The sequence below is a fragment of the Chrysemys picta genome, chromosome 3, assembly GCF_011386835.1.
Source record: "Chrysemys picta bellii isolate R12L10 chromosome 3, ASM1138683v2, whole genome shotgun sequence".
NCBI lineage: Eukaryota > Metazoa > Chordata > Testudines > Emydidae > Chrysemys > Chrysemys picta.
This window is the reverse complement of record NC_088793.1, coordinates 207,865,317-207,890,303: the sequence shown is the minus strand read 5'-3', so window position 1 is coordinate 207,890,303 and position 24,987 is coordinate 207,865,317. Positions and strand designations below refer to the sequence as shown.

Genomic DNA, 24,987 nt, shown 5'->3' with positions numbered 1-24,987 from the left:
GTTAGTAGTTTTCAGTCTTACTGGAGTAACAGTATTACAGCAACCTACCCAAAATAAAATTAGGGTCATGGTCACAAAGCAGGATCCCAAATGCACCTACATGGAACAGTTCTCTATGGTAGGAAAACATTTCATATTGTGCTGAATCTTGTCCACTAACAGCTTTGGCTGGAGGGCAAAGGACTTTAAATACTGGGCACCCAAATACACCTCTACCCTGATATAACGCGACCCGATATAACACGAATTTGGAAATAAACGTAAAGAAGTGCTCCGGGGGGGGGGGGGGGGGGGAGGCGGGGCTGCGCGCTCCGGCGGATCAAAGCAAGTTCGATATAACGCGGTTTCACCTATAATGCAGTAAGATTTTTTTGGCTCCCGAGGACAGCGTTATATCGGGGTAGAGGTGTACTGTGTTTCTATACCAGGTATGCAATCTCCACTTTCAGCTTTCTCCTGAAAATTCCCCTGATGCAAGCCTGGAGCAATCAATACCCCTCAAACAAGGAAAAACTTGTTAAATTCTCTACTGAATCAGTCTTAATCTTCTCTGCAGTTTGGAGGCAGCTAAGATCAAATGTCCAGTGATCGATACATTTAAAATAAAGTAGCTTCATACCTCTTCCCTCCTACTGTAACCTTTTGTAACCTTTATGGTGAAATGTTCCCGATATTACCTTGTTAAAGATAAGGGTTCAATAAAACCCAGCTTTAGTTTTTTAGGTTTGACTGTGTAGGTCAGTTACAGACAATCGATTTAGGAGAGGCCTGCTAGGCCACACTTGGAATGATACAATCAAATGTTATTAAAAAGAAACAATGATTCGTTAGGCAAACGGCTCACACAAATGTTACTATTATCCTGACACTCAAAGGTGAAATGGGTGATCAGCCACAGCCGTCTCATCCTAGAACCCTGGATGTTAATTGGCGCGCTCCCACAATTTAGCAAAACCACTCCTTTTAGATGCCATTAGAATACGAATTAGCATTAAACTGTCCTTCACCATTCTGAGAGTTCCACCACCTTCCTGTTGGCTCTTTACTTTACCCATGATTTAAATTAACATCTGTCCCAGTGTCCTTCCCATGCTCTTAATATAGACAGCATTGTAATAAAACAGTCACAATTCTCAAAAACACTAATGAAAAAACTTGCTCAAACCGGTTATAACCAAAACATAATGGTAACACAACCCCAGGTCATGTGCTTGCCAACTCTGACTTGCCCGGAACACTCTGTCTCCAACTTATTTTTAACTTTTCTCACACTAGCAACTTCATTTTCCCATATTCCTCTACACTTTGGCTCAAAACCTAACTTCTACGGATTTTAATTTTAAGCATCTTCTAGGGCAGAGGTTCTCAAACTGTGGTCCATGGATCACCAGTGGTCCATGAACTCCATTCAGGCGGTCTGCGGATAGTTCCCTCTAAGATGCACGCCTGTGGGGCCCGCACACAAGAGAATCAAGGGCCACCCACCTAATTAGTGGAACTGCGCAGGTGTGGCTCCACTAATTAGGTGCCTGGACCCTGGAGAAAACGCACATATAAGGTGATGTGGCTGCCTTGGGGACAATAGGGGGAGGTGGGAGGGGACAGTGGGGGGAATTTGTCGCTGCAGTCTTGCATGTCCCCAGAGAAAGAGGCGACTTTCCTCGGCTCCAGGGTTGCGGCTGCCAGTGAGGGACAGCCCTCCTTCCCAGCCTCAGCTCTGTGACTGCTGTGGTTTCCCAGCCCCAGCTCGGGGCTGCCGTGGCAGGGGAGAGAGGACACATCCATCGCATTAGAAAAGTAAGACTACTGATGTTAAAATATGAATTGTGTGCTTTTATTTGTAGATAATAAAATAATTTGTAATTATTATTGTTTTTATATATATTATATATATATATATATATATATAGCGCTTTTATCCAAAGCGCTTTACAATAGTTAGCTAACGGTAAAAACAACTTTTGGAAAGATCATTAAGTGGTCCGCTGAGACCCTCGGCAGTTTTCAAGTGGTCCATGAAAAAAAAAGTTTGAGAACCACTGCTCTAGGTGCTACACAATAAACCATATTTGTAGGTTCCTTTGATCTTAAGGGCCTCAGAGGTACATAGATACATACAGACATGACAGAGACAATACTGGTGAACTTTAGAGCTGGGAGATTATAGAGTCAGACTAGAATGCGAGTGATTTCGGGACTGTGAAGCACACAGATGGCATGTGCCAATGTGCTGCTCCATTTCTCTTATATTTTTGTCTAGTGTTGGCAGCACACTTCATTGTAACCACCGATGAGTCCAGCAATGTGATTCCAGGCCTGTAAGTTACATTGCCTTCTGCTCTGAGAGACTTCCGGCATTTCAGCCTTTCTGAAGACGCACTGGAGGGAGACGTTGAGTGGATATTAGTCATAGCGTGGCTGGAAAAGGGAAATCCTTCCTAAGAAAAATGTCATGTTTTTGCAAATTTGTCTATCCCAAATAGGGCTGAAAAGTTGAAAAAGCAAAATGGTTCACAGGAAGGGATTCCCAGAAAAAACCCATTTTGGAATTTTTCAGCTTTCCCTCTGCCTGTCTGGAATGCTCTTGTCAAGGTCACTTTTTCCCTGGACAGAAAATGAAACTGACAAAGCCTTCCAGGTGGGCTGTCTGGGAGTGGTGATTTTGAGTTTTCCTGGGGAGGGGGGATGGAAATTTTTCAGCAAAATTTAAAATTTTTCCCGTGCAAAATTGAATTTTTCAAAAAGGATATTTTCCAACAGGAAAGTGCTGACCCTCTCAACTATGAAGCAACAGAGAACTGGACCACAAGAATCAGAGCTAAGGACTTCTATAGCATCTGCACTCAGTACAAAGGAAAACATATAGGTACATGCCACCATCGATATATGCATTTCCACAGAAGGAGACCTGGAACGCACACTCACCAGTGGGTTAGCTACACTCTGAACCGCTCTCTGCTTCTAGCTTTCCACATCATGTGTGTGTAACCCAAAAATATATGCCCAGTTGCCTCCTTCCACATCACACTGGGTCCATCCAAATCCTAGACTGCCGTGTTCTGAGTTAGCAGGAGAGACTTTTACATTACCTCGTGTGACAAATAAAAGGCAGCAATTCCCAGTGGCCAAAAGCAGCAGAGCATGGAGAATACGCTGAGGCCGAGATGATCCCTTGGGGGCATCATGAGGAAATTGTCTTCGCTCTCTGTGTCACTCGAGTAGTCGCTCTGGAATAGCAAGTGGAAGAAGGAAGAAAGAAAAGACTCCGGTTAATAATTCAGTTAATCCTCCCTTGCCAAAGGCGCCGTACGTGAGCACCTACGAGTAGAACCTCCCCGGTAACTTGAGGCGTATTTTTATAGCTCAGACAGGATAATCACCTTTCCAAAATGCAAAAGGGTCACATACAGGAGCCCCACCCCCTCCATGGTCCCGCCTCCTGCTCCTCCTCTTCCCCCGTGGCCCCACCTCCTGGCCAGGCCAGAAGCCGGAGCGGAGACGTGGGAAGAGCTGCCCAGGGAGCCCCGGCCGTTGTGGGGACCCCTGGACCCTCTACTGGATCTAGGGTGCCCCAGAGCAGCGCCCGGCCTGTGTCCCTGTCCTTGGGCTGCGCTGACCAGGGCAGGGGGAGGGTCTGGGACTCTGGGGCTCCCTAGGCAACTCTTACTACTGCCCGTCTCCGGCTTCTGGCCTGGCCAGGGGCGGGGCCATGGGGGGAAGAGGAGGAGCAGGGGTGGGGCCTGATGGCGAGGGGGTGCTAAGGCTCACTTCAGCCCCCCACTGGGAAGAGGCTGGTGCCACACAGAGCCTCAGGCAGAGGCAAAGGGGTGCCACAGGGAATCCAGGACAAATGCTCTCCCGGAGTCATTCAGCCCGGGACTGGGACGTGTACATTTCAGGACTGCACTTTATGCTGCTAACGCTGTTTCAAGCATCTCAAGGCATTTTGGGAAGGGTTAAAGGTGTGAGTGTGGAGTGGAAGATTCCTTTGCAGGTTGCAAGGAACAGCACACACATCCTCCCGCGATGGAACGGTTACCAGACAGCTCATTTTACAATCCCAGCATAGAGCCCGTCTGGCCTTGCTGTGGCGATTTACAATACTGACCATGGCCCAAGCACCTGGAGGAGAGGAAGGTGATCAGGAACAGTCAACATGGATTCACCAAAGGCAAGTCATGTCTGACCAATCTGATTGCCTTCTATGAGGAGATAACTGGCTCTGTGGATGAGGGGAAAGCAGTGGACGTGATATATCTTGACTTTAGCAAAGCTTTTGATTTGGTCTCCCATAGTATTCTTGCCAGCAAGTTAAAAAAGTATGGGTTGGGTGAATAGACTATAAGGTGGATAGAAAGCTGGCTTGATCGTCGGGCTCAATGGATAGATGTCTAGTTAGCAGCTGGTATCAAGCGGAGTGCCCCAGGGGTCGGTCTTGGGGCTGGTTTTGTTCAACATCTTCATTAATGATCTGGATGATGGGATGGATTGCGGAAGAGGTAGATAGGCTGCAGGGTAGGGACAGGGTCCAGTGTGACCTAGACAAATTGGAGGATTGGGCTAAAAGAAACCTGATGAGGTTCAGTAAGGACAAGTGCAGAGTCCTGCACTTAGGACTGAAGAATCCCAGGCACTGCTACAGGCTGGGGACTGACTGGCTAAGCAGCAGTTCTGCAGAAAAGGACCTGGGGATTACAGTGGACGAGAAGCTGGATACGAGTCAGCAGTGTGCCCTTGTTGCCAGGAAGGCTAACGGCATATTGGACTGCATTAGTAGGAGTATTGCTAGCAGATCGAGGGAAGTGATAATTCCCCTCTATTCGGCACTGGTGAGGCCACATCTGGAGTATTGTGTCCAGTTTTGGGGCCCTGACTACAGAAGGGATGTGGACAAATTGGAGAGTGTCCAACAGAGGGTAACGAAAATGATCAGGGGACCGCGGCACATGACTTATGAGGAGAGGCTGAGGGAACTGGGCTTATTTAGTCTACAGAAGAGAAGAATGAGGGGGGGGATTTGATAGCAGCCTTCAACTACCTGAAAGGGGGTTCCAAAGAGGATGGATCTAGGCTGTTCTCAGTGGTGGCAGATGACAGAACAAGGAGCAATGGTCTCAAGTTGCAGGGGGGAGGTCTAGGTTGAATATTAGGAAAAACTATTTCACTCGGAGGGTGTGAAGCACTGGACTGGGTTCCCTAGGGAGGTGGTGGAATCTCCTTCCTTATTGGTTTTTAAGGTCAGGCTTGACAAAGCCCTGCCTGGGATGCTTTAGTTGGGGATTGGTCCTGCTTTAAGCAGGGGGTTGGACTAGATACCTCCTGAGGTCGCTTCCAACCCTGATATTCTATGATTCTATGTCTGGACCCCAGGTGTAGTAAGTGTGACTCAGAGGAAGGCTGGTAAAGAGACAAGTGAAAATTAGCCCCAAGCCTCATGCATGGCTAACAAGTGTTAATATCCCTACGGCATGACAGAGCTCAGTGTCTACAGACTCCAGTGGCTTCTATTAACATATTTCCTTTCAGGAGAAAAAAAAATCAAAAGCAAATAAAACATAACTAGTGCAGCCTGTTAATTAATCGCCTACATAGTCGAATCATGGAACGTGGGGAGGGGGTCTGACCTGAGCTTCTCAATCTGTCTGTTCTGCCTGTAACAGATTATTCCCTTTCCCACACTAAAGCCCCTCCCCCGCCAGCTACGATCCACTAGAACGATGAACATTTCCCCGAGGCCAGCGCATCTGGGACACACAACATCTGCCGGGCCTAGACTTACATTATAGAACTTGCTCCGGCAGGAGAGAAGGATGGCTGCAGACCTCAAAGTGCTGAGAACTAAGGCTCAGGTGATGGGAGCTCAAGTCCCTACTCTGTCACAGACTGTGTGAGAGAGACCTTGGGCCAGTCACTTCGCCTCTCTGTGCCTTAGTTCCCCATCTGTACAATGGGGCTAAGAGCACTTCCCTATTTCATGGGGCATTCTGAGGATAAATATCTTCAAGATTGTGAGGTGCGTGAATACTATAGCAATGGGGAGCACACAAATACCTGTGATAGATTCTTCAACTCACATAAATGCCATAGAAACGGCAAAGGTCTGTTAAATACCAGATTCCCATCTCATGCACATGTTGCATTATTGTTTCCTATGTCTAAACTCCCACTCGTGTGCAAGCCCTATGGGGTTTCTTCCAAAACCGGGGATTCTGTGCATCTGAGATGAAAAATGGACCATGCAGGTTTCTGCACACTCTGAAGAGTCATTGCTGGACTGCTGAGCCATATCGGCACGAAGTTCATCACTGTGTTAGGGTGGAAGGCGATTCATTTCCCAACACTGGATGAAAAGGCTCCCCCCGCAGAACCCACTGTATGTATTTCACGGTAGCTGCACTCAAAGGAACATACATTGCTTTAGCACACGCCAGCCTGTCCACGGAGAAACCTCCTTCACTGGCATTTGTTCTGGGCACATGTTGTACAACCTGAGCTCTCAGCCAGGAATTTTAGAATCAATATCCAAGTCTGACTTCAGTCATAAGAGGCCTTAGAATCCCATTAACCATTTCATCCTCCATATAGGCGCCACAAAGTAAGTCAAGTTTGTTAACACAGAGACCGGGGGGAAATCCTGGCTTCACTGAAATCAATCCCAAAACTCCCCTTGACGTGACCTTGGGCAAGTCATTGAGCTCCCCGGGTCTCAGTTCCCCACCTGGACAACGGGGAGCAGAGCACTGCTCTACCTCGCAGAAGTGCTGTGAGGCTGGAAAGCCAGGCGCGAGTCCCGGGCACTCAGACACGATGGAGAAAAGGGCCACATAAGCACTGAGACAGATGTAACAGGTTTCGGTTTTTACTCACTTAAACATTCTCTCTTTTTTTCATTTTACAGAGAATATTTCAGACATCGCTGGATTTTTTTTAACACGAGAACTCAAATCCATTCTCTTATGCTCTATGTATGAATAATTCACTCTCTCACTCCTGTATTTCATCAATAACTTGGGTTTCTTTAATAAGCTAGTCACTGAGACGTTCGCATAGCAGAGTGTGTGGGGTATGACGAATGATACTCCTGGAGAAGAGACAGCAGCCCAACCACAGAAGAATACCTCAGTAAGGAACCTGTGCAGTATTTTAATGAAGCCTTATTTGATGGGTTGTCTAGCCATTAGCCCTGACATAAAGAACTGCCTGCAAGGTTACGGACCTCTTGAGATATCTAGATATGTACAGTTCAGGGGAGGCACCGGTGATCGTTGGTACCAGAGACATAGGGACAGAAGAGAGGACCCGGAGGCCAAATTTAGGCTGTCAGGTAAGAGATTAAAGTCCAGGACCTCCATGGTAGCATTCTCTGAAATACTTCCAGCTCCATGCACAGGGCCAGGCAGAACTGCTGGGTCTCAGTGCGTGGATGAGATGATGGTGTAGGGAGGAGGGCTTTAGGTTTAGTAGGAACTTTCCTTTTGGGAAAGGAGGAGCCTATACAGGAAGGATGGGCTCCCAAACCCAAATGAAACTAGATAGCTGGCATTTCACATTAAAAAGGTCACAGAGGAGTTTATAAACTAAGGGCCGAGGGAAAGTCGACAAGTGCAGAAGAGCACATGGTTCAGACAGAGACACCCCTTAGGGGAGAATTTATTAAAGGGGATAATCTGTGTCCTAGCAAAGAGGAGAGGATAGAAGTTGACAAAGTACAGACAGGAACTCAAGAGAAACAGTCAAATGAAAGAGTCCCATTCAATTACATCACAGGAAGGCAGACAACTAAATATTGACAAATGTTATAAGTGTTTATTACAAATGCTAGAAGTCTAAATAGAGAGACAAGGTAGGTTGGGTCATCTCTTTTAATGGACCAACTTCTGTTGGTGAAGCAATATTAAAAAGGAACAGTCACATGCAGAGAAACCATTTCAAAACGGCATAAGAGAGGCTCAAACTAAATGTATACCCTAATTAAAAAATACAAACAGTAAGAGGACCAAAGAAATGCCGCCTTGGCTACAGAACAGAGTAACAGAAGCTGTTAAGGCAAAAACGCATCCTTTAAAAATTACCTCCCGCACCGTGTCACTCTAATATCCTGAGACCAACATGGCTACAACAGCACTGCAAACAGAAGTCTAACTACTAAGCTGGGTGAACTTGAGTGCCAGGTATTCACTGAGGATATTGATAGAATAGGTATTAAAGAAACATGGTGGAATGAGGATAAGCAATGGGACATAATAATACTAGGCTATAAAATATACAGGAATGACACAGTAGGTTGTGCTGGTGGGGGAGTGGCACTATGTAAAAAACAAGCACACAGTCAAATATACACCTCTACCCCGATAGAACGCTGTCCTCGGGAGCCAAAACAGCTTACCGTGTTATAGGTGAAACCGCGTTATATCGAACTTGCTTTGATCCGCCGGAGCGCGCGGCCCTGCCCCCCCGGAGCGCTGCTTTACCGTGTTATATCTGAATTCCTGTTATATCGGGGTAGAGGTGTAGTACAAGTCTTAAACGAATCAAATTGTACCACAGAATCTCTATGGAGAAAAATTCTGTGCTTGAATAATAGGAGTATAGCAGCAGAGATACACTACCGACCACCTGACCAGGATGGTGACCATGACTGTGAAATGCTCAGGGAAATTAGAGAGGAAACCAAAACAGAAGACTCAGTAATAATGGGGGATTTCAAGTATACCCATTATGACTGGCTGGGTGTCATCTCGGGACAGGATGCAGAGATAAAATTTCTAGACACGATTAATAACTGCTTCTTGGAGGAATTAGTCCTGGAACCCACAAAGGGGAAGGCAATTCTTGATTTAGTCCTAAATGGAGCACAGGATCTGATCCAAGAGGGGAATATAGCTGAATCACTTGGTAACAGCAACCATAATGTAATTTAATTTAACATCCGTGCGGGGGCGGGGGGTGGAAATACCAAAGAAACCCACTGCAGTAGCATTTAACTTCAAAAACTTCACAAAAATGAGGAAGCCAGTTAAATGGAAATTAAAAGGATCAGTCACGAAGGTGAAATGCCTACAAACTGCATGGAAACTATTTTAAAAAAGCATAATAGAAGCTCAAACTAAAACGTATGCCCCAAATAAAAATCAATCAATACATTAAAAAAGGGTAAGAGGACCTTCAAACAAACAAACTACCGCCATGGCTAAACAACAAAGAAAAAGAGGATATTAAGAGGCAAAAAGACATCCTTTAAAAAACGCATGTCAGATCCTACTGTGGAAAATAGAAAGGAGCATAAACTCTGGCCTGTCAAGTGAAAATGTATAATTAGGCAGGCCAAGAAAGACTTTGAAGATCGATTAGCAAAAGACATCAAAACCAGCAGCAAAATATTGTTAAGTACATCAGAAGCAGGAAGCCTACTAAACAATCTTTGGGGCCACTGGACGACCAGGGTGCTAAGGGAGCACTCAAGGAAGATAAGGCCTTGCAGAGAAACTAAATGAATTCATTGCACCAGTCTTCACTGCAGAGGATGTGTAGGAGATTCCCACACCTGGGCCATTCTTTTTAGGAGACAAATCTGAGGACCTGTCCCAGATTGAGGTATCAGCAGAGGAGGTTTTGGAAGAATTTGATAAATTAAACTGTAATAAATCACCAGGACCAGATGGGATTCACCCAAGAGTTCTGACGGAACTACGAACTGTGGTACATAATGTATAGCTTAAATCAGCCTCTGTCCCAGATGAGTGGAGGATAGCTAATGTGACACCCAGTTTTTAAAAATGCCTCCAGAGGTGATCCTGGCAATTACTGGCTGGTAAGCTGAACTTCAGTACCTGTCAAATTGTCTGAAACTATCATAAAGAACAGAATTATTAGACACATAAATGAACACAATATGTTAGGGAATAGTCAACATGACTTTTGTATGGGAAAAATCAAGCCTCACCATCTATTAGAATTCTTTGAGAGTGCCAACAAGCGTGTGAGCAAGGGTGATCCAGCTGATATAATGTATATGATATAATGTACTTGGACTTCCAGAAAGCCTTTGAGTTTGCTCTTAACCATCTAAGCTGCCATGGGATAAGAGGGAAGGTCCTCTCCTGGATCACTAACTGGTTAAAAGATAGGAAACAAAGGGTAGGAATTAATGGTCAGTTCTCACAATGGAGAGAGGTAAATAGCGGGGTCCCACAGGGGTCTGTGCTGGGACCAGTCCTATTAAACATATTCACAAATGATCTGGAAAAAGGGGTAAACAGTGAGGTGGCAGTGAGGTTTGCAGACAATACAATATTACTCAAGATCATAGGTGCCCATGAAAAAAAAAATTAGCGTGTGCTTAGCACCCACTGGCAGCCAAGCACCCCCTGCCCCTCAGAGCCCTGCTGATCAACTCCACCCCCTCCCTCCCAGCGTCTCCCACCCACCACGATCAGCTGTTCTGCACCTTGCAGGAGGTGCTGGGGGTAGGGTTGCCAATCCTCCAGGATTGTCTGGGAGTCTCCAGGAATTAAAGATTAATATTTAATTAAAGATTATGTTATGTGATGAAACCTCCAGGAATACATCCAATCAAAATTGGCAACCCTAGCTGCAGGGAGGGGAGGAGGGAGGAGCAGGGACAGGGTGTGCTTGGGGGAGGGGGTGGAAAGAGGTAGGGTGGGGGCAGGAAGAGGTGGTGTGGGGCCTTGGCGGAAGGGGTGGAGTGGGGGCAGGCCTGGGGTGGAGGTGGGAGGTGTCAAGCACCTCCCGGGTAGAGAGGAAGTCGGTGCCTATGCTCAAGATAGTTAAGTTCAAGGCAGACTGCAAAGAGTTACAAAGGAATCTCACTAAAACTGGGTAACTAGACAACAAAACAGCAGATGAAATTCAATGTTACATAAGAACATAAGAACGGCCGTACTGGGTCAGACCAAAGGTCCATATAGTCCAGTATCCTGTCTTCCGACAGTGGCCAATGCCAGGTGCCCCAGAGGGAATGTTTGTTTTAAACCTGCTGTCTATTAAACTTCCTATTAAATATTGTTGATTCAATATTTAGCTAAATCAGTTTAACAACCAATGTAAATTCAAACCGGTATAAGTTCCCCATGTAGACAAGGTCACACATTGGCCCGCCTAGAAAGGGTCTGCTGTTGGGGGTTAGCCCCAGAAAAAAAGCCACAACGCAGATGTGTGGGGAAGACAACACCTCCCTTGCAAATCTGTGCCTTGAATGGGCACTGGGCCATGCAACTCTCATCCAAGTGTCTCTTGGCAGAGCAGCTGATTCTCCCAGATACGCAGCGATGTGCCGCGCATACGGGATGGCAGGATCAAATTCTCTGCGTCTCTCCAAAGGCTGATGAAAAAAGACTTGGATCTCTGCTCACATTTCCCGTTACTGCTGATCTGCCTTAACAACTCTGCGGCACAGTCAGGGAAGCTGTGGGATGAAACCCTTTTCCCTTCCTCCGTTTTAGTACCAGGAGGAGGGAGACCCCTTCGCTCACCAGTAACTGGGGATGAGCACGGGGAGCCTGCAGGGCTCCTGCGGTGTCATTCAAAAGCCCGTTTCTTCTTTTCGACAGGGACATTTGTATGTCATTAACAACCCAGCGGGGCTCAGTCCCCGCCTCAGCAGCTGCTGCGCTAATGTTTTCTTCATTCACGCTGTGGCAACCCCCAGACACTGATGCAGGGGCCGCACCCAGAGAGGCATGTTTGGGCCACACAGTCCCATGCCAGGGGACCCGCCCAGGAGACCCACCCTTTGCGGTTTCCTCTCGGTGTCACATTCAGAGCACTGTGAGGGGGCAGGCGGGGGCGAGACACAGGAGCGGCTGTGAAGATGCGGGGTGGGGCTGAGGCAGAAGGCTAGAGATCAGGGCTCTGTGTTCAAGTCCTTGGCCTGCCATAGACTCTGACCTGGGGCTCCTACCCTCCAAGCAACTGGGACATCTGAGTTCCATTGAACTCGCTGGGAGCTAGGGACCCAGCTCCTTCGGAGAGCCTGGGCCGTAACCTCTCTGTGTCTCAGGCCGGGAACACTTCGCTCTCTCACGGAGTGCCGGGAGGTTCCCTTCGCTGTCGATTCTGAGGTGCGCAGTTGCTATTGCACTGGGGGGCCCAATGAACAGGTTGATCCGGGCGCGGTGGGTCGAGGCAGTCCGTTCATGCTGACCCCTGCTATTCCCTTTCCGTCAGCAGGGCCCCTGCTCTGTGACAGGGGCTCTCTTAAGCAGTGCAGGGTGTTGTGATTGCTATCAGAGCTGGCTTGGCACGAAGGTTCAGCTTCCACCGGCGGCTGCCAATTCTGCAGAGCCAGCCACGCTAACGCAGCGCTCTTCTGGCTTCAAGCCAGCCGCCTGTGAGCTCAGTGAGGCTGCAGGCCTGGCACGGGCCTAGCCCTGTGTCTTTGCTAGCGGGATCATGCACGGAGCTACTCCCCCCACACACACACACATGCGCCATCATCTCAGCCCGGGTTCAAGCGCTTACCGCAGCCCCAGTGCCCACTCAGCACCGAGGCAATAGACCCCCACACACAGTGTGGAGAGACGGGGTCCCTGTTTGGGGCGGGGGGACAATTGCTGTGTGTTTGCCGTAGTACAGCAGTGCTAGCGGCCTCGACTGAGACCAGGACCCGAACTCTACCCAGGACCCAAGGTGAGGACGTCCCGTGGCTGCTTGGAGCACTTGTCCTAATACAGCAATTGGCCCAGCTCCCCCCCCACCCCCACCCCCCAGCAGAATTTTCTTTGTGGTAGAACAGTAGCAGCTGGAGCCCCCAACTGAGATGGGGGCTGGGTTGTGCCAGGCGCTGTCCGTGCGCATAGCGTGAGACACGCCTGGCTCCAGAGGCTGTGCGATCTAACCAGGGCACAGAATGCTGCAAGGTCACATTGAAGGTCGGGGGCAGACGTGGGAGCAGGACCAGGTCTCCTGAGCCACCAGCCAATGCTGCTCCCTACAGCGATAGGAGGGGAAAGAGGGCGTCTCGCCTACCTCCTCTGAAAGCAAAGAGGGAAAGCGCCTCCGGTTTTACAGAACAACGCCTCCCCAGACCCAAACGAACAGCCATTAGACTTAGCAGGAAGAGCCCCCCGGACCACAGGAGGGCACGTTTGGACTGGGCTCCTTTTGTATATTCTGTTGTTAAAAACCACAGGACCCTGTGCAAGAGGGAGAAGCCCATTCAGCGTGCACACAGGCCCTCCACTGATCCCCGCAGCACGTCGGCTCCAGGGGCAGTCTGCTGCTCGCACCATGCTCTCACTGAAATTCCAGGTGGCCTCAGGAGGCCTGGCTGGTTTGAGTTCAACTAAAGGGAAGGGCTCTCGGAGCAGGAGTTAGGGCCAGATGTGTCAACAACAGCATCATGCAATTAAACACCCACTGTAATTATCGACATCAAACCCCGCGTGAAGAGCTGGCTTTGAAGGGGACAGCTGCTCAGTTTGTTCTCCTAAAAGCCCAGCCCCCAGAGCTGACTGGGGAACGCCGCCGGACAGGGTTCTTACAGAAACCCCTCTGGCACACCTTGCTAGGACAACGTCTCTCGCGTGGAGTTGGTAGCCGAGACGGCATGGCGGCCACTAAACTGGCCGTGAAGAATTCCCCTTTCCCTGCCCTATCGGTACAGAAACAGCAAAGAAAAAACCATTCCTGTCTTTTGTTGCATGTCTCTGAGCCAATCAAAGGGTAATGCTAGCCCTCGGGAAAACGGAAGCTTGCAAACTCTTCCCATCCGGCCCTTTTTGAATGGAGAAATCTCCTGGCCAGGGAACAACATAAAGAAATATTTAGCCTCTTAGGTTCTATTTGGACCATGTGAGGCTATGGACTCACCTTCACTTGGAACATCTGCACCAACCAACGTAGTTAGAACTTTGTTGGGTTCAGGGCTGTTAATACAGTAACATCTTATGTGGACATGCTTCTTAGGGCAATTAGGGGTAGCCAGATACAGGCAAGACGACCCAGGCCACAGCCCAGCAAAGCATGTGCACCACTGTGAGGCTCCCTACTGAAGCGAACGGGTGAAATTCTGGCCCCACTGAAGTCAATGTGAATTTTGCCTGTGGCCTCAATGGGGCTGGAGGTTTCACCTGACGAGTTACAGTCCTGCGTGTGCTCAAGTGCCTTGCCGGATCGGGGCCACACCAGTCCTCGAAATGAGCATCATGCCCCTCCCACACCATTCGAAATAACGCCCCCCCCCCCCATCCCCCGCCGATCAGGCAACATGCAATATCTGACCTCCAGCTCCTGGAAATCCTCGTCTTCCTCCACGTCATAGGAGAGGGTGTGGATCTTGATGTCGTCAGCGGAGAGGTCGATGAACTTGCTGTCGGGGTACTCCAGGCTGTCCTTAGTGGGGGAGCGGTCCTCGATGAAGGTGGTCTCACAGCACTCGGCGCTCACACTCTCCCCCCGGGAGCGCAGCACGTTCTCCGAGTAGAGGATGATGTTGGGGCGGTAGTGGGACCCCACGGTCTGTTGGAGCGTATTGGGGTCCAGCAGCTGCTGCACCGGGTCGCTCCTGCTTTGAGCAGCGAGGTTCCCCACGATGTGGCTCTGGTACTGTGGGGCTGGGTACACGGAGACCAGGCCATCTCTGTTCTCCGCCAGTAAGTTCCTGGTGTTAATTAAGCCATTCTTTTTCCCAGCTTCAGCGATTTTACTGTGCATTAACACACTGGTCTGTTCTAGGAGCCCATCCATGTTGTTCTTCGCCTTCCTCCCACAGGGATCTTAGCTGGTCACTCGGAAACACTGGTCAAACTGGAGTAATGGCTCCCATTTTCCTGAGGGGGGGTGAAATAAATACTAACATGAAAATTAAATATCAGGACCTCCCAAATCTGCATCCGACACCTGATAGCAGGTGTAACGACTGAAGCAATGTAGGCCCCGATCCTGCCAGCCGCTCCACGCAGAGAGATCGCCCGGCCCACCCAGAGCCCCAAGTGCACACCACAGCTAGCAGGAGTGGGGACTTCCCAGGCCTTTTCTAACCAAGTCCTTTTAAAGCAAGACTTTAACGCAGGGGTTCTCAACTGTGGGTCGGGACCCCGTTCTAATGGGGTCACCAGGGCTGGCTTCGACTTGCTGGCGCCCGGGGCTGAAGCCCGAACCCCACTGCCCAGGGCCAAAGGCAAAGCTCAAGGGCTTCAGCCCTGGGCGACGGGGTCAGGTTACAGGCCCCTGCCTGGGGCTGAAGCCCTTGAGCTTTGCCTTTGACCTCCACCTGGGGCAGTGGGGCTTTGGGCCCCCCGCCCAGGGTCGGGTAGTAGTTTTTGTTTTCAGAAGGGGGTCGCAGTGCAATGAAGTCTGAGAACCCCTGTAGTTTAACACATCGAACAAGAGGGAACGCCCAAGCCGGCCTCGGGTTTACACTTTCGCACTGGGCTGCGCCATGCCAAAAGGAGGATTTCAGCTGAGCACTGACCCTCAAGAGATATTCCACACTCATGGCACAAAAGCCCAGGAGCTTCCCCTGTCAAATGAACAAAGAACGGGAAGAAAACACACATCTTGGAAGCTGGCCTGCCCTGATCGCACAGAGAGTGTCGAAGACTCACCGCCCCTTTCTACACGCTTCAGCCAGGCGCAGGGCCAGCGAGAGAGGCTTTGCTAGGAGGGATCCCGTGCTCCCCCTGGCGCCGTAAGCTGCCCTGAGCTTCAGAGGAGTTCAAAGCTCCCTATGGGTCATCACCTATCAATGACACCAAGGGGTGGATCATCTGAGGGGACCGAACCCTTGACCTAAAAGCAACAGCAGCTACCACTTGGCTTGAGCCAAAGCACCAGGCCTGTTAGCTCACAGCCAGTAGCAGGCTTGTAACCTCTCATATTGAACCGCCATTAGAGGGACAGAGCCATGACGCAGGGTTTCTTGTGCCTCTCTCTGAAACCGCTGGTGCTGACGGCCATCAGAGACAGGATAAGGGGCCAGATGGACCAGTGTGGCAATCCCTGTGTGCCAAGTAGGACATGCACGACATACAGGTCGATTCGGGTCCTCCCACGCTGCTGATGGAGCCAAGACATCAGGTTCCAAGAGAAACAGCAGGGAACGTGGCGGCGTGCGGCGCGACAGGCAGGGTCCGTGCCCACTGCCTGGCTGGGGCCCATCACCCAGAATGTTTCACGCAGCGGTTGCATGGTGAGTGCTTTTCACTCCACTCGCACGTCGACCACACAATCGCTGGATGGAGAATTTCCTGTCCTGGTGTGCACTCGCCACTGTCAAAAACACTTACAAGTCCACAAGCAAGGCGAAGTGAAAGCATCCATTGTGCTTGCCCAGACCTGACGGCAAATGGATCCTTGCCGAGCTCTCCGGGTTCCTGGCAGGGGTGCATTATCTGTTGAAATTTCAGCCTTTTGGTCTGAGGAAAAGGGGAAGGCCGAGGGGGGCAGTTTCCCTTCAAACTGACTGAACAATACCGCCTGAGCGCAAGGGATTACATCTGCCCCAAGGAGCTAATGGGACTCAGTTCTTCCAGAGATCACCACAAATCTATAGTGTGGGTTTGTGTGTTAATATTTCCATTGAGACCTGCACGCTAGCAGTTATTTTTTCACCCATCTCCAAACAATTCCTCATCTAAGGAGACTGCTGTATATGGATGGAATATGGGTTTGCGTTTCAAGCAGCCCTGGCTTTCACTTCACAAAGGGTGTGTCTACACTGCCATTCGACACCTGCAGCCGGCCCGTGCCCGCTGGCTCGGGTCGCGAGGCAGTTTAATTGCAGTGTAGACATTCTGGCAGCAGACTGAGCTCTGGGATCCTCCCACCGTGCAGGGTCCCTGAGCCCGTGTCACATTGCTATGTGCACCCCACAATCTGACAGAACTGCAGTCAGCAATTCTGTATGTTCAGCCACTGCTAGGAAAATGTTAGGGCCTAAGAGGCAAAGCCACACAGCTGCATGTTAGCAGCTTTGCTATCAAAATAAAAACAGAAAACAGAAAATTATATAATAAAGTAAATAAATAGCAACCTTGGTTAAGTGCCCCTAACGTATTGTTGTTATAACTACAAATACTAAAAATGCTTTAAAATAATAGTTCATTAACATTTAAAAAACTGGTAACCCACTAAAATCACTAAAGGTTATGATTTGTTTGTCTTTGTTTAAAATTAGCTATAAAAATTAAATAAAAAATATGCTTCAAAGCAGTTCGGGGAGCTTTTCTTTGGGCAAAAAGCTGACATCTAAACTGCCCATCAGCTGGACAGAAAAAAAGGGCCCTAAAAACCTGGCTGGTGATCACTCAAAGCCGTCTCAAACTGAAAATAACTATACCTAATATGTCCTACACCTACCGCGTATGTGTGCTTAAAATCTAATTAATAGCAGTTTTCAATAAAAGCACGCTTGCTTGTATCAATCATTTATCAGATGGATGAGCTGGGTCCGCTATTAATTTATTCCCCACACTGCCTAAAAAAACAAAACAAACAAAAATTTAAATTACCACCACTTTGGGTTCTAAAAAAACCTGGCTATCACCCGGGCATATGTGCCACAATTAAATAGCCCCGCAGCCCAAGCCACCTAGCACAGGCCAGTCGTGTTGTCTAATTGCAGCGTAGATGTACCGTTAGTGTCAGCGTCATCAATGCTGCATGGGTCAGCCAGTGGATCTGAACACAGGATCTACAGGTCTGAAAGCAAACACACCTGCTGCTGCAGCTAAAGGACTAATGCCCGTACATGGGCACAGTCGTAGCCTCACCAACCTCTTATGCGACTCAGCCACTAGAAGAGGCCTAATCGGTCTCTTCTAGCTAGTGGGGTTACGTCAAGACAAGACAAGGAAAGCACAGAAACAAACGTTCTCACATTCTGATGAGTTCTCAGTATCAGACATCATAACCTGGGCTAACCATTGCTCCCTGGATATTCCAGCTTTGCCCATTCCTGTCTCAGATAGAAAAAGTGTTCTGGTTCTCAGTAGAGCGAAATTTTTCAACCAACAATTGCCCTCTGCCCCGGGGCTGGCACCTGACACGCATTTGTCCACACACACGGAGCCACCACGTAGAAATGCCGACAGGAAGCCCCACAACTGGGGCATCGTTTGGGATAAAAAGCGTACGTCAGGCAGTGCCCAAAAATAATGCACAGGGTGGCCACTGTTGTGCCAGTTACCTGAGTGGCTTCTTTAAGGTCGTGCGATCAGGACCCACACCTCCGGGAAGTCACACCGCCCAACAAAGAAAGTCTTGTCTGTGTCAGTAGCACTTGGGAAAAAGCAATTTCAAGCCACCCTTATCTCTGCCTTCAAGTTCAGCTGTCAAATTCCCTGCCTGCTTGCTGTAGGTGCTAATATTGGCCAGATAACACCCAGCTCCAGGAGTTGGCGTCTCATCCTGGGTTGTTATTTACAACAGCACAAGTGGGAGTAAAATGCTCGCCATCTCATCTGGCAGAGCGTTCAACACTCACTGGATTTGCTCCGCACAGCTGTGAGTGGGGACACAAAGCGGTGGAGAGTTGGGCCACTTACGGCAATGGCGAGATCAGTGGCATTATACTCGGGAAAGCACCCAGGCTAATCCTGCCTCCATGACCATAGGGACAGCAGCTTCCAGGGCCCTGTCCACACATGGCTAGGGAGTGCTCAGAGAAGCAGTGGGACCAGACAATCTGGCAGGGCACCAAGCGGCCTAAATTTCCAGTGACCAGTGAGTCTGAGGACCCAACTTGAAGCAGCACAAAGGGCCCTGACAGAGGCAGGGCGTTCAGAACTTTCTGAAAACTAGAGCCCTTCACGGGTCTTAAGTTGGCCACTCCACAATTGAGACAGCCAAAAATCACTTGGCACTTTTGGAAATGAAAGCCAGCCTCCAATTCTTCTCCCATCCCAGGGGAGAAAAGAGGTGTGGGGCTGGGGAACACAGAGCAACGTTTTCCTAAGTGCCTAAGGGCCAGATTCAGATTTTTTTAAGGCATTTAGGCACCTATCTCCCCTTGAGTCAATTGAAATATGGACTTAAGTGACTTAGGAGCCAAGTGACATTTTCAAATGTGACTTAGGCACTTTGGCGCCTACATCTCATAGAAAGCCAATGGGATTTTGGCTGTAAGTGCCTAAATCTTGGGACTTAGACTCCTCAGTCACTTAGCAGAGGGGTAGCTGTGTTAGTCTGTAGCCACAAAAACAACGAGGAGTCCAGGGGCACCTTAAAGACTAACAGATAGTTAGTTTTTAAGGTACCCCGGACTCCTCGTTGTTTCAGTCATGTAGGTGATTTGAGAAAAAAAAAAAGCAAACAATGGCCACTCTAGTTGCTATGGTGATCATGGAGGGTATGTCTACACTACGGCAGCGCAGCAATGGCGCTAGAGCACCATAACATCAACACTTCCTACCTCGACCAAAGGGGTGTTTCCATCAACATCGTTCATCCACCTCTCAGAGGCAGTTGCTAGGTCAACAGAAGAATTCTGCCATCAACCGAGCAGTGTCCACCTCATGGGTTAGGTTGACCTAACTATGTGGCTTACGGCATGAGATTTTTCACAGCCCTGAATGGCGTACCCAGGCTGATCTCATTTAAGTGTAGCCCAGAGGCCAAGTTCGGTCTCCAGCTAGGAATGCCACACCAGAAGTTCCAGACCTTAAAGGTGAAGTAACACATACATTTCTTAAGGCGCCACTCTCCCAAGAGCATTTTGCCATTGATTTCAACGCACCCAGGGCAGAGCTAATGATTAACTGGCTGGTGGCCACCCACTTGAATTACGATCCTAAACCAACAGGCCTTTTCTTAAACAGGAAGGATCATTTGGTTGGTCCACTCTGAAAAATGTCTGAAATTACTGCAAGGATGAGAAAATGAACTGTATTTCCACTCAGCATTCCTATAGTAATAGGGCTAATGCATTCCCCTAATTCAGAGGTGATTCTCAAGGAATCCTGCATCTCACATATCTCAGAAAACGTCACTGGATGGTCAATCAGGATACGCCGTACACTCTAGGAAAACTGCTTATCCCTCGTGCCATAATCTGTAACTGCTTAACCACGCACCACCCTTAATAGGCACTGTCCCAGTGTTCTGAGCACAGGCTGGGTGAGATGCTTACCTCTCTTTATTTGAATACAGTGACAGCAAAATAATAAAAGGTGTCACCGATTTCTTTTGAGGGGAAATTCCCGAGCTGCGAGCCACTAAGCTTTAATCAATGATCAACTTGAATGCCAACAAATTTTGTTGTGCAGTAGAAAACAAGGTCAATAGATACCGAGGGACTCAGAGTTATCTATACATTTCTCAGCAGTAAAGCAGCAAGGATGAACCCTCAGCAGACAGTCTGATTCCAAGCCCTCACAAGTCCTTTGTATTTCTGAGCCACAGGTTTACCAGAGTGAAACCAGACATATTTCAGAGGCATATGAGGACAAGAATTTTGAAGCAAAGATAAAGCACCGACCATGGTACTTGCCCTTCCTGCTATGCATGTGCAAACAGAGTTACAGACAATTTTCTTAGCTGTGCCTGTGTGTGTGTCACTTTGTGAAGTCGGAGTCTGGCTATCAGGTCTAGCCCCCATGCCGTATTAGTCCATTGTTCAAAAGAACCTTATGTGAAATTATGAACATTCTCAGCCTGTTCATACAGCTGGTTGGGAATTTTTTTTCACAAATTGCTTTTTCATCAAAAAATGCTAATTCACAAACAATTTTGGTTTTGATGATACAGGGCCAGTTTGCACAGATCTCCAAATTCTAAACAATGTTGAAAATAAAGTTACTAAATTGTTGAAATACTTCGTTTTGTTCAAAACAAAAATGCCAGGTTTCTGGTTCGCGGTGACTTTTCGTTTAGAAATTTAAGCTAATGAGTGAAAAAAAAAAGTCAAAACACTTGAAAATTATTGAAACAAAACATTTTAACTGAAAAAAAATGGGGTTTTGAATGAACATTTTCAAGATTTTTGACTTTTTCATCTGTAAATGATCTGTTTTAAGGATGTGATTTTCAGAAGCACTCATTGTTGGCCTAACCCTCCTCCCGCTGAAGTTGACGGGAGTTTTACCATGGATTTCACTGGGGGCAGAACTCAGCCAATGCTGAGCACTTCTGAAAACCCTCATCACAATAAATAAACTTCTATATTGATTTAGTTCTTGGGGGGGGGTATTAATCTATTAGGATAGTGTTCCCCAGAATATGAAGTGCACCCGAAGAACCAGCTAGAGCAACACAATAGGCCTCTCAACTGTTCTTCAGAAACTCAGCTTTCATTTACAAAAAAAGCAAGTCTCTAGCTGTTGTGGTTGTGAAAAAAGCCTTGAAAACGTAGCCTGAATGTAACCAATGCAGGTGTCTGCCTGAGTTTGCAGAGAGCCAGAAACAATCTTGCTCAGAAGCATGAACTGCACCACTGATTTCAATGGGTCTTAGTGATTACGTTACATTAACTATTTCATGGCTCAGAGAGCATGTGAGGGCTCATCTCTATGGGGAAATTCAGTGGCTTAATTATACCGAGATAGTTATACTGGCCTATCTCCCCATGTGGGCAAGCTTCTTCCAACATAAGAGAGCCTCTTTCCAGTTGAGCTGATGTCACTTTGAAAGCAATAGAAACTCAACTGGAAAAAGGCTCTCTTATTCTGGAGTAAGAGTGTCACACGGGTCATTAGACTGGTAAAACGACAGCGGTACAATTCGTGTAGGCAAGCCCTAAGAAAGTGGAAGATGTATCCGATTACCAACCTCAGCCCAGGCTACCCACACTTTCGGCAAGGGGCACAATGGGTTTCATTTGCCAACCTTTTGAAAGCTGGGTCCTCCAGCAGGACATCGCTGCGTTGGGGATGGGAACGCTGCTGTTAGTCGTTGCTGCACCTCTCCGATGAAAGCCGAGTTTCCTCTTTAAAACTAGAATCAGAGTTCGCTTCTGAAACGCGCAGAAATGAATCAGGGTCCCAGCCGGGATGGAACTAAGGGTCAAAATGCAAAGCTAAGGGGAGTGCTTGGGTATGAAATAAGAAGCGTCTGCACTGGGCCTTCACTTGGGCTTTAACACTGCCACCGTGTGTGCTGCAAAGTGGCTTTTATTTCAGCCGGATGTGTCACCTGGAGTTACCAGACTGACTTCTGCCGAACGGCAGGTCAGGGAGAGATTTAAAATTCTCACTCGTTGGGCCAGGGACGGTCATTTCCTCAGTGTCCGCACGCCTAGCACAATGCCGAGCCCTGGCTGGCCTCTCCCTGCTGCTACAATATAAACAACAACAAGAGCTCATTCCCTTGTTACAAACATATCGCTTTCCATTCAGATCCTCGCAGCCCTGACCCCACGCAGCAGCATCCCGCCGGGATGTCAGAGCTCTGAAGATCTCTTTATTTGCCCCTTTATCCTGTCTCCCCATGAGACCAGCTGATCCTCCTTCAGGAGACAACAGTTGGACGTGTTTCACCGCAGCGCTCCTCCTGTGGCCTTCCCTGCTCCCTATGAAATCAATGCTAAACTCTCCACCGAGCCTGACAGGAGCAGGAGCAGACCCTCCCTGAGCTAGGGGGGTTGTGAACATGGGCCACTTGCCCTTTTTGCACAGAGCACGCTCCCCATGCAGGACTCGCAGCGTCTTCTGATGGCACAAGAGCGCAGAATCAAGCCGGGATGGTCAGCTTGGATCCGCTGTGGGGCAGGTCGCTGGGCTACTGACAGGTGGGGCTGAGCCTTGCCGGGACTTCTAATGCTCAATAACTGTTTGGTGAAGTTCTAACTTTGGTCGGATGCTAAAGCTGGGGGCAGTTTGAGGTGCTTGATTTTGTGATGCGTGTGCCGTTAGAAACACATGTATGGTCCGGCCGGCGTATACTGGTACAACTCCACTGCCGTCCAGGGACCCTTAGCGACCCCTCTAGCTGCCTGAGGGGTGACTTCAATGCCCCTATGCTGATTTCCACCAGTTGGGGATCTGGCCCCATTAATTTCAGTATTGCTACTCTGGGGCTCAGGCTCCGGGTGTAGAATTGCATTCACTCGGGAGAATGGAAGCCAACAGCAGTACACGAGCACTGCAACTAATTTATTATTGACATTGGCTCCTCTGATCGATAGAGCTTCCCTCCCCCACGCCCCCCTCCTCAGGGGAGTTCGCTGCCCAGCTCGTAGGCCAGCATCACATACTCACGGCTCACTCGCAGGGCCGAAAACGCTCCTTGCCCAAGTTCCCAGGCCAAGCTGTAGCGAAGAATAGTTTGGCTGGCAAGAGAGCTACCGGCAGGAGATTCTTCCTGTCCATTCCCAGCCTGGAGAACGAACGGTCGTTCCCTGGAACCCTAGCGAAGCTTCAGCGGGTCACTGTTACGAGCTCTGCACCGGTAATTAACACTGCCCTTCCGAGCGAGTCACTTCTGCCCATTGAGGATGGAGGTGGAGGGAGGCTCAGCGATCACATCGCCCTCCCCGTCAGTACCCGGCCCGGGGAAGCTACTGACCCAGCCAGCGGAGCAAATGGGGTGATGAGTCCCGGTCCCGTGCCGCCTGGGACACGCTGCGCTATGCTAAGAAGAGAGCGGACAGGCTAATTGAAGTAAATAGCCCAGGCTGAGCAACCTCCCCACACACATCTGGCAGCGTCCCTCCCATCTGGCAGCGTCCCTCATCCGAACCTGCAGCCCCCGGCCAGTCCAGGGCATGGTTTTGTTTAATATCTTTATTAATGATCTGGAGGATGGTGTGGACTGCACTCTCAGCAAGTTTGCAGATGACACTAAACTAGGAGGCATGGTAGATACACTAGAGGGTAGGGATCGGATACAGAGGGACCTAGACAAATTAGAGGATTGGGCCAAAAAAAACCTGATGAGGTTCAACAAGGACAAGTGCAGAGTCCTGCACTTAGGACGGAAGAATCCCATGCACTGCTACAGACTAGGGACCGAGTGGCTAGGCAGCAGTTCTGCAGAAAAGGACCTAGGGGTCACAGTGGACGAGAAGCTAGATATGAGTCAACAGTGTGTTCTTGTTGCCAAGAAGGCTAACGGCATTTTGGGCTGTATAAGTAGGGGCATTGCCAGCAGATCGAGGGACGTGATCATTCCCCTCTATTCGACATTGGTGAGGCCTCATCTGGAGTACTGTGTCCAGTTTTGGGCCCCACACTACAAGAAGGATGTGGAAAAATTGGAAAGAGTCCAGCGGAGGGCAACAAAAATGATTAGGGGTCTGGAGCACATGACTTACGAGGAGAGGCTGAGGGAACTGGGATTGTTTAGTCTGCAGAAGAGAAGAGTGAGGGGGGATTTGATAGTAGCCTTCAACTACCTGAAGGGGGGTTCCAAAGAGGATGGGGCTCGGCTGTTCTCAGTGGTGGCAGATGACAGAACAAGAAGCAATGGTCTCAAGTTGCAGTGGGGGAGGTCCAGGTTGGATATTAGGAAACACTATTTCACTAGGAGGGTGGTGAAGCACTGGAATGCGTTACCTAGGGAGGTGGTGGAGTCTCCTTCCTTGGAGGTTTTTAAGGCCCGGCTTGACAAAGCCCTGGCTGGGATGATTTAGTTGGGAATTGGTCCTGCTTTGAGCAGGGGGATGGACTAGATGACCTCTTGAGGTCCCTTCTAACCCTGATATTCTATGATTCTATTGTGAGGCACAGGCCTCTCACTGACCACAGCCCTCTGCCCCGTGGTTTGTGCGAGGCTGATAAATGGAGCCGATGAGGCCAAACAGCTTTTGGCTTGCGAATGCAAAGCGCGTCTTACCCCAGCGCTCCCAAGGAGACAGCGGGGTTGCTTACGAGCGCGCAGTTGGCTTTTCATAGTTGCTACCTGTTCGGAAATTCAGGCTGAACCGCTGCGTTTTGTCTCGATTTTATTAGTATTTGTAGGACAGTAAAACCTAGGGGCCCAACTGTGATCGGGTCCCATGTGCTAGGCCCGCAACAGACCCATACCTAGGGCCAGTCGCTGTCGGAAAGAGCTGGCAGTCTAAATGGACAACGGGTGGGAGAAAGGGTCACC

At 49.0% G+C, this 24,987-nt stretch overlaps 1 protein-coding gene across 5 annotated transcripts in view; it reads right to left on the bottom strand.

Annotated features, from left to right (window-relative positions):
• Positions 1-24,987, bottom strand: part of SYNDIG1 (synapse differentiation inducing 1) — a 142,378-nt gene that overhangs the window by 60,817 nt on the left and 56,574 nt on the right. For 4 of the 5 annotated variants that reach the window (XM_065589933.1, XM_065589934.1, XM_005293528.5 and 1 more), the window contains 2 exons: positions 14,242-14,789; positions 3,090-3,227 (listed from right to left, as the gene is read on the bottom strand). In XM_065589933.1, coding sequence (XP_065446005.1) covers positions 3,090-3,227; positions 14,242-14,706 — 603 coding nt within the window. In that variant the 5' untranslated portion in view covers positions 14,707-14,789. Of the gene's footprint in view, positions 1-2,925; positions 3,228-14,241; positions 14,790-24,987 lie in introns of all 5 variants that reach the window. The other variant, XR_010600009.1, reaches the window with a different exon arrangement.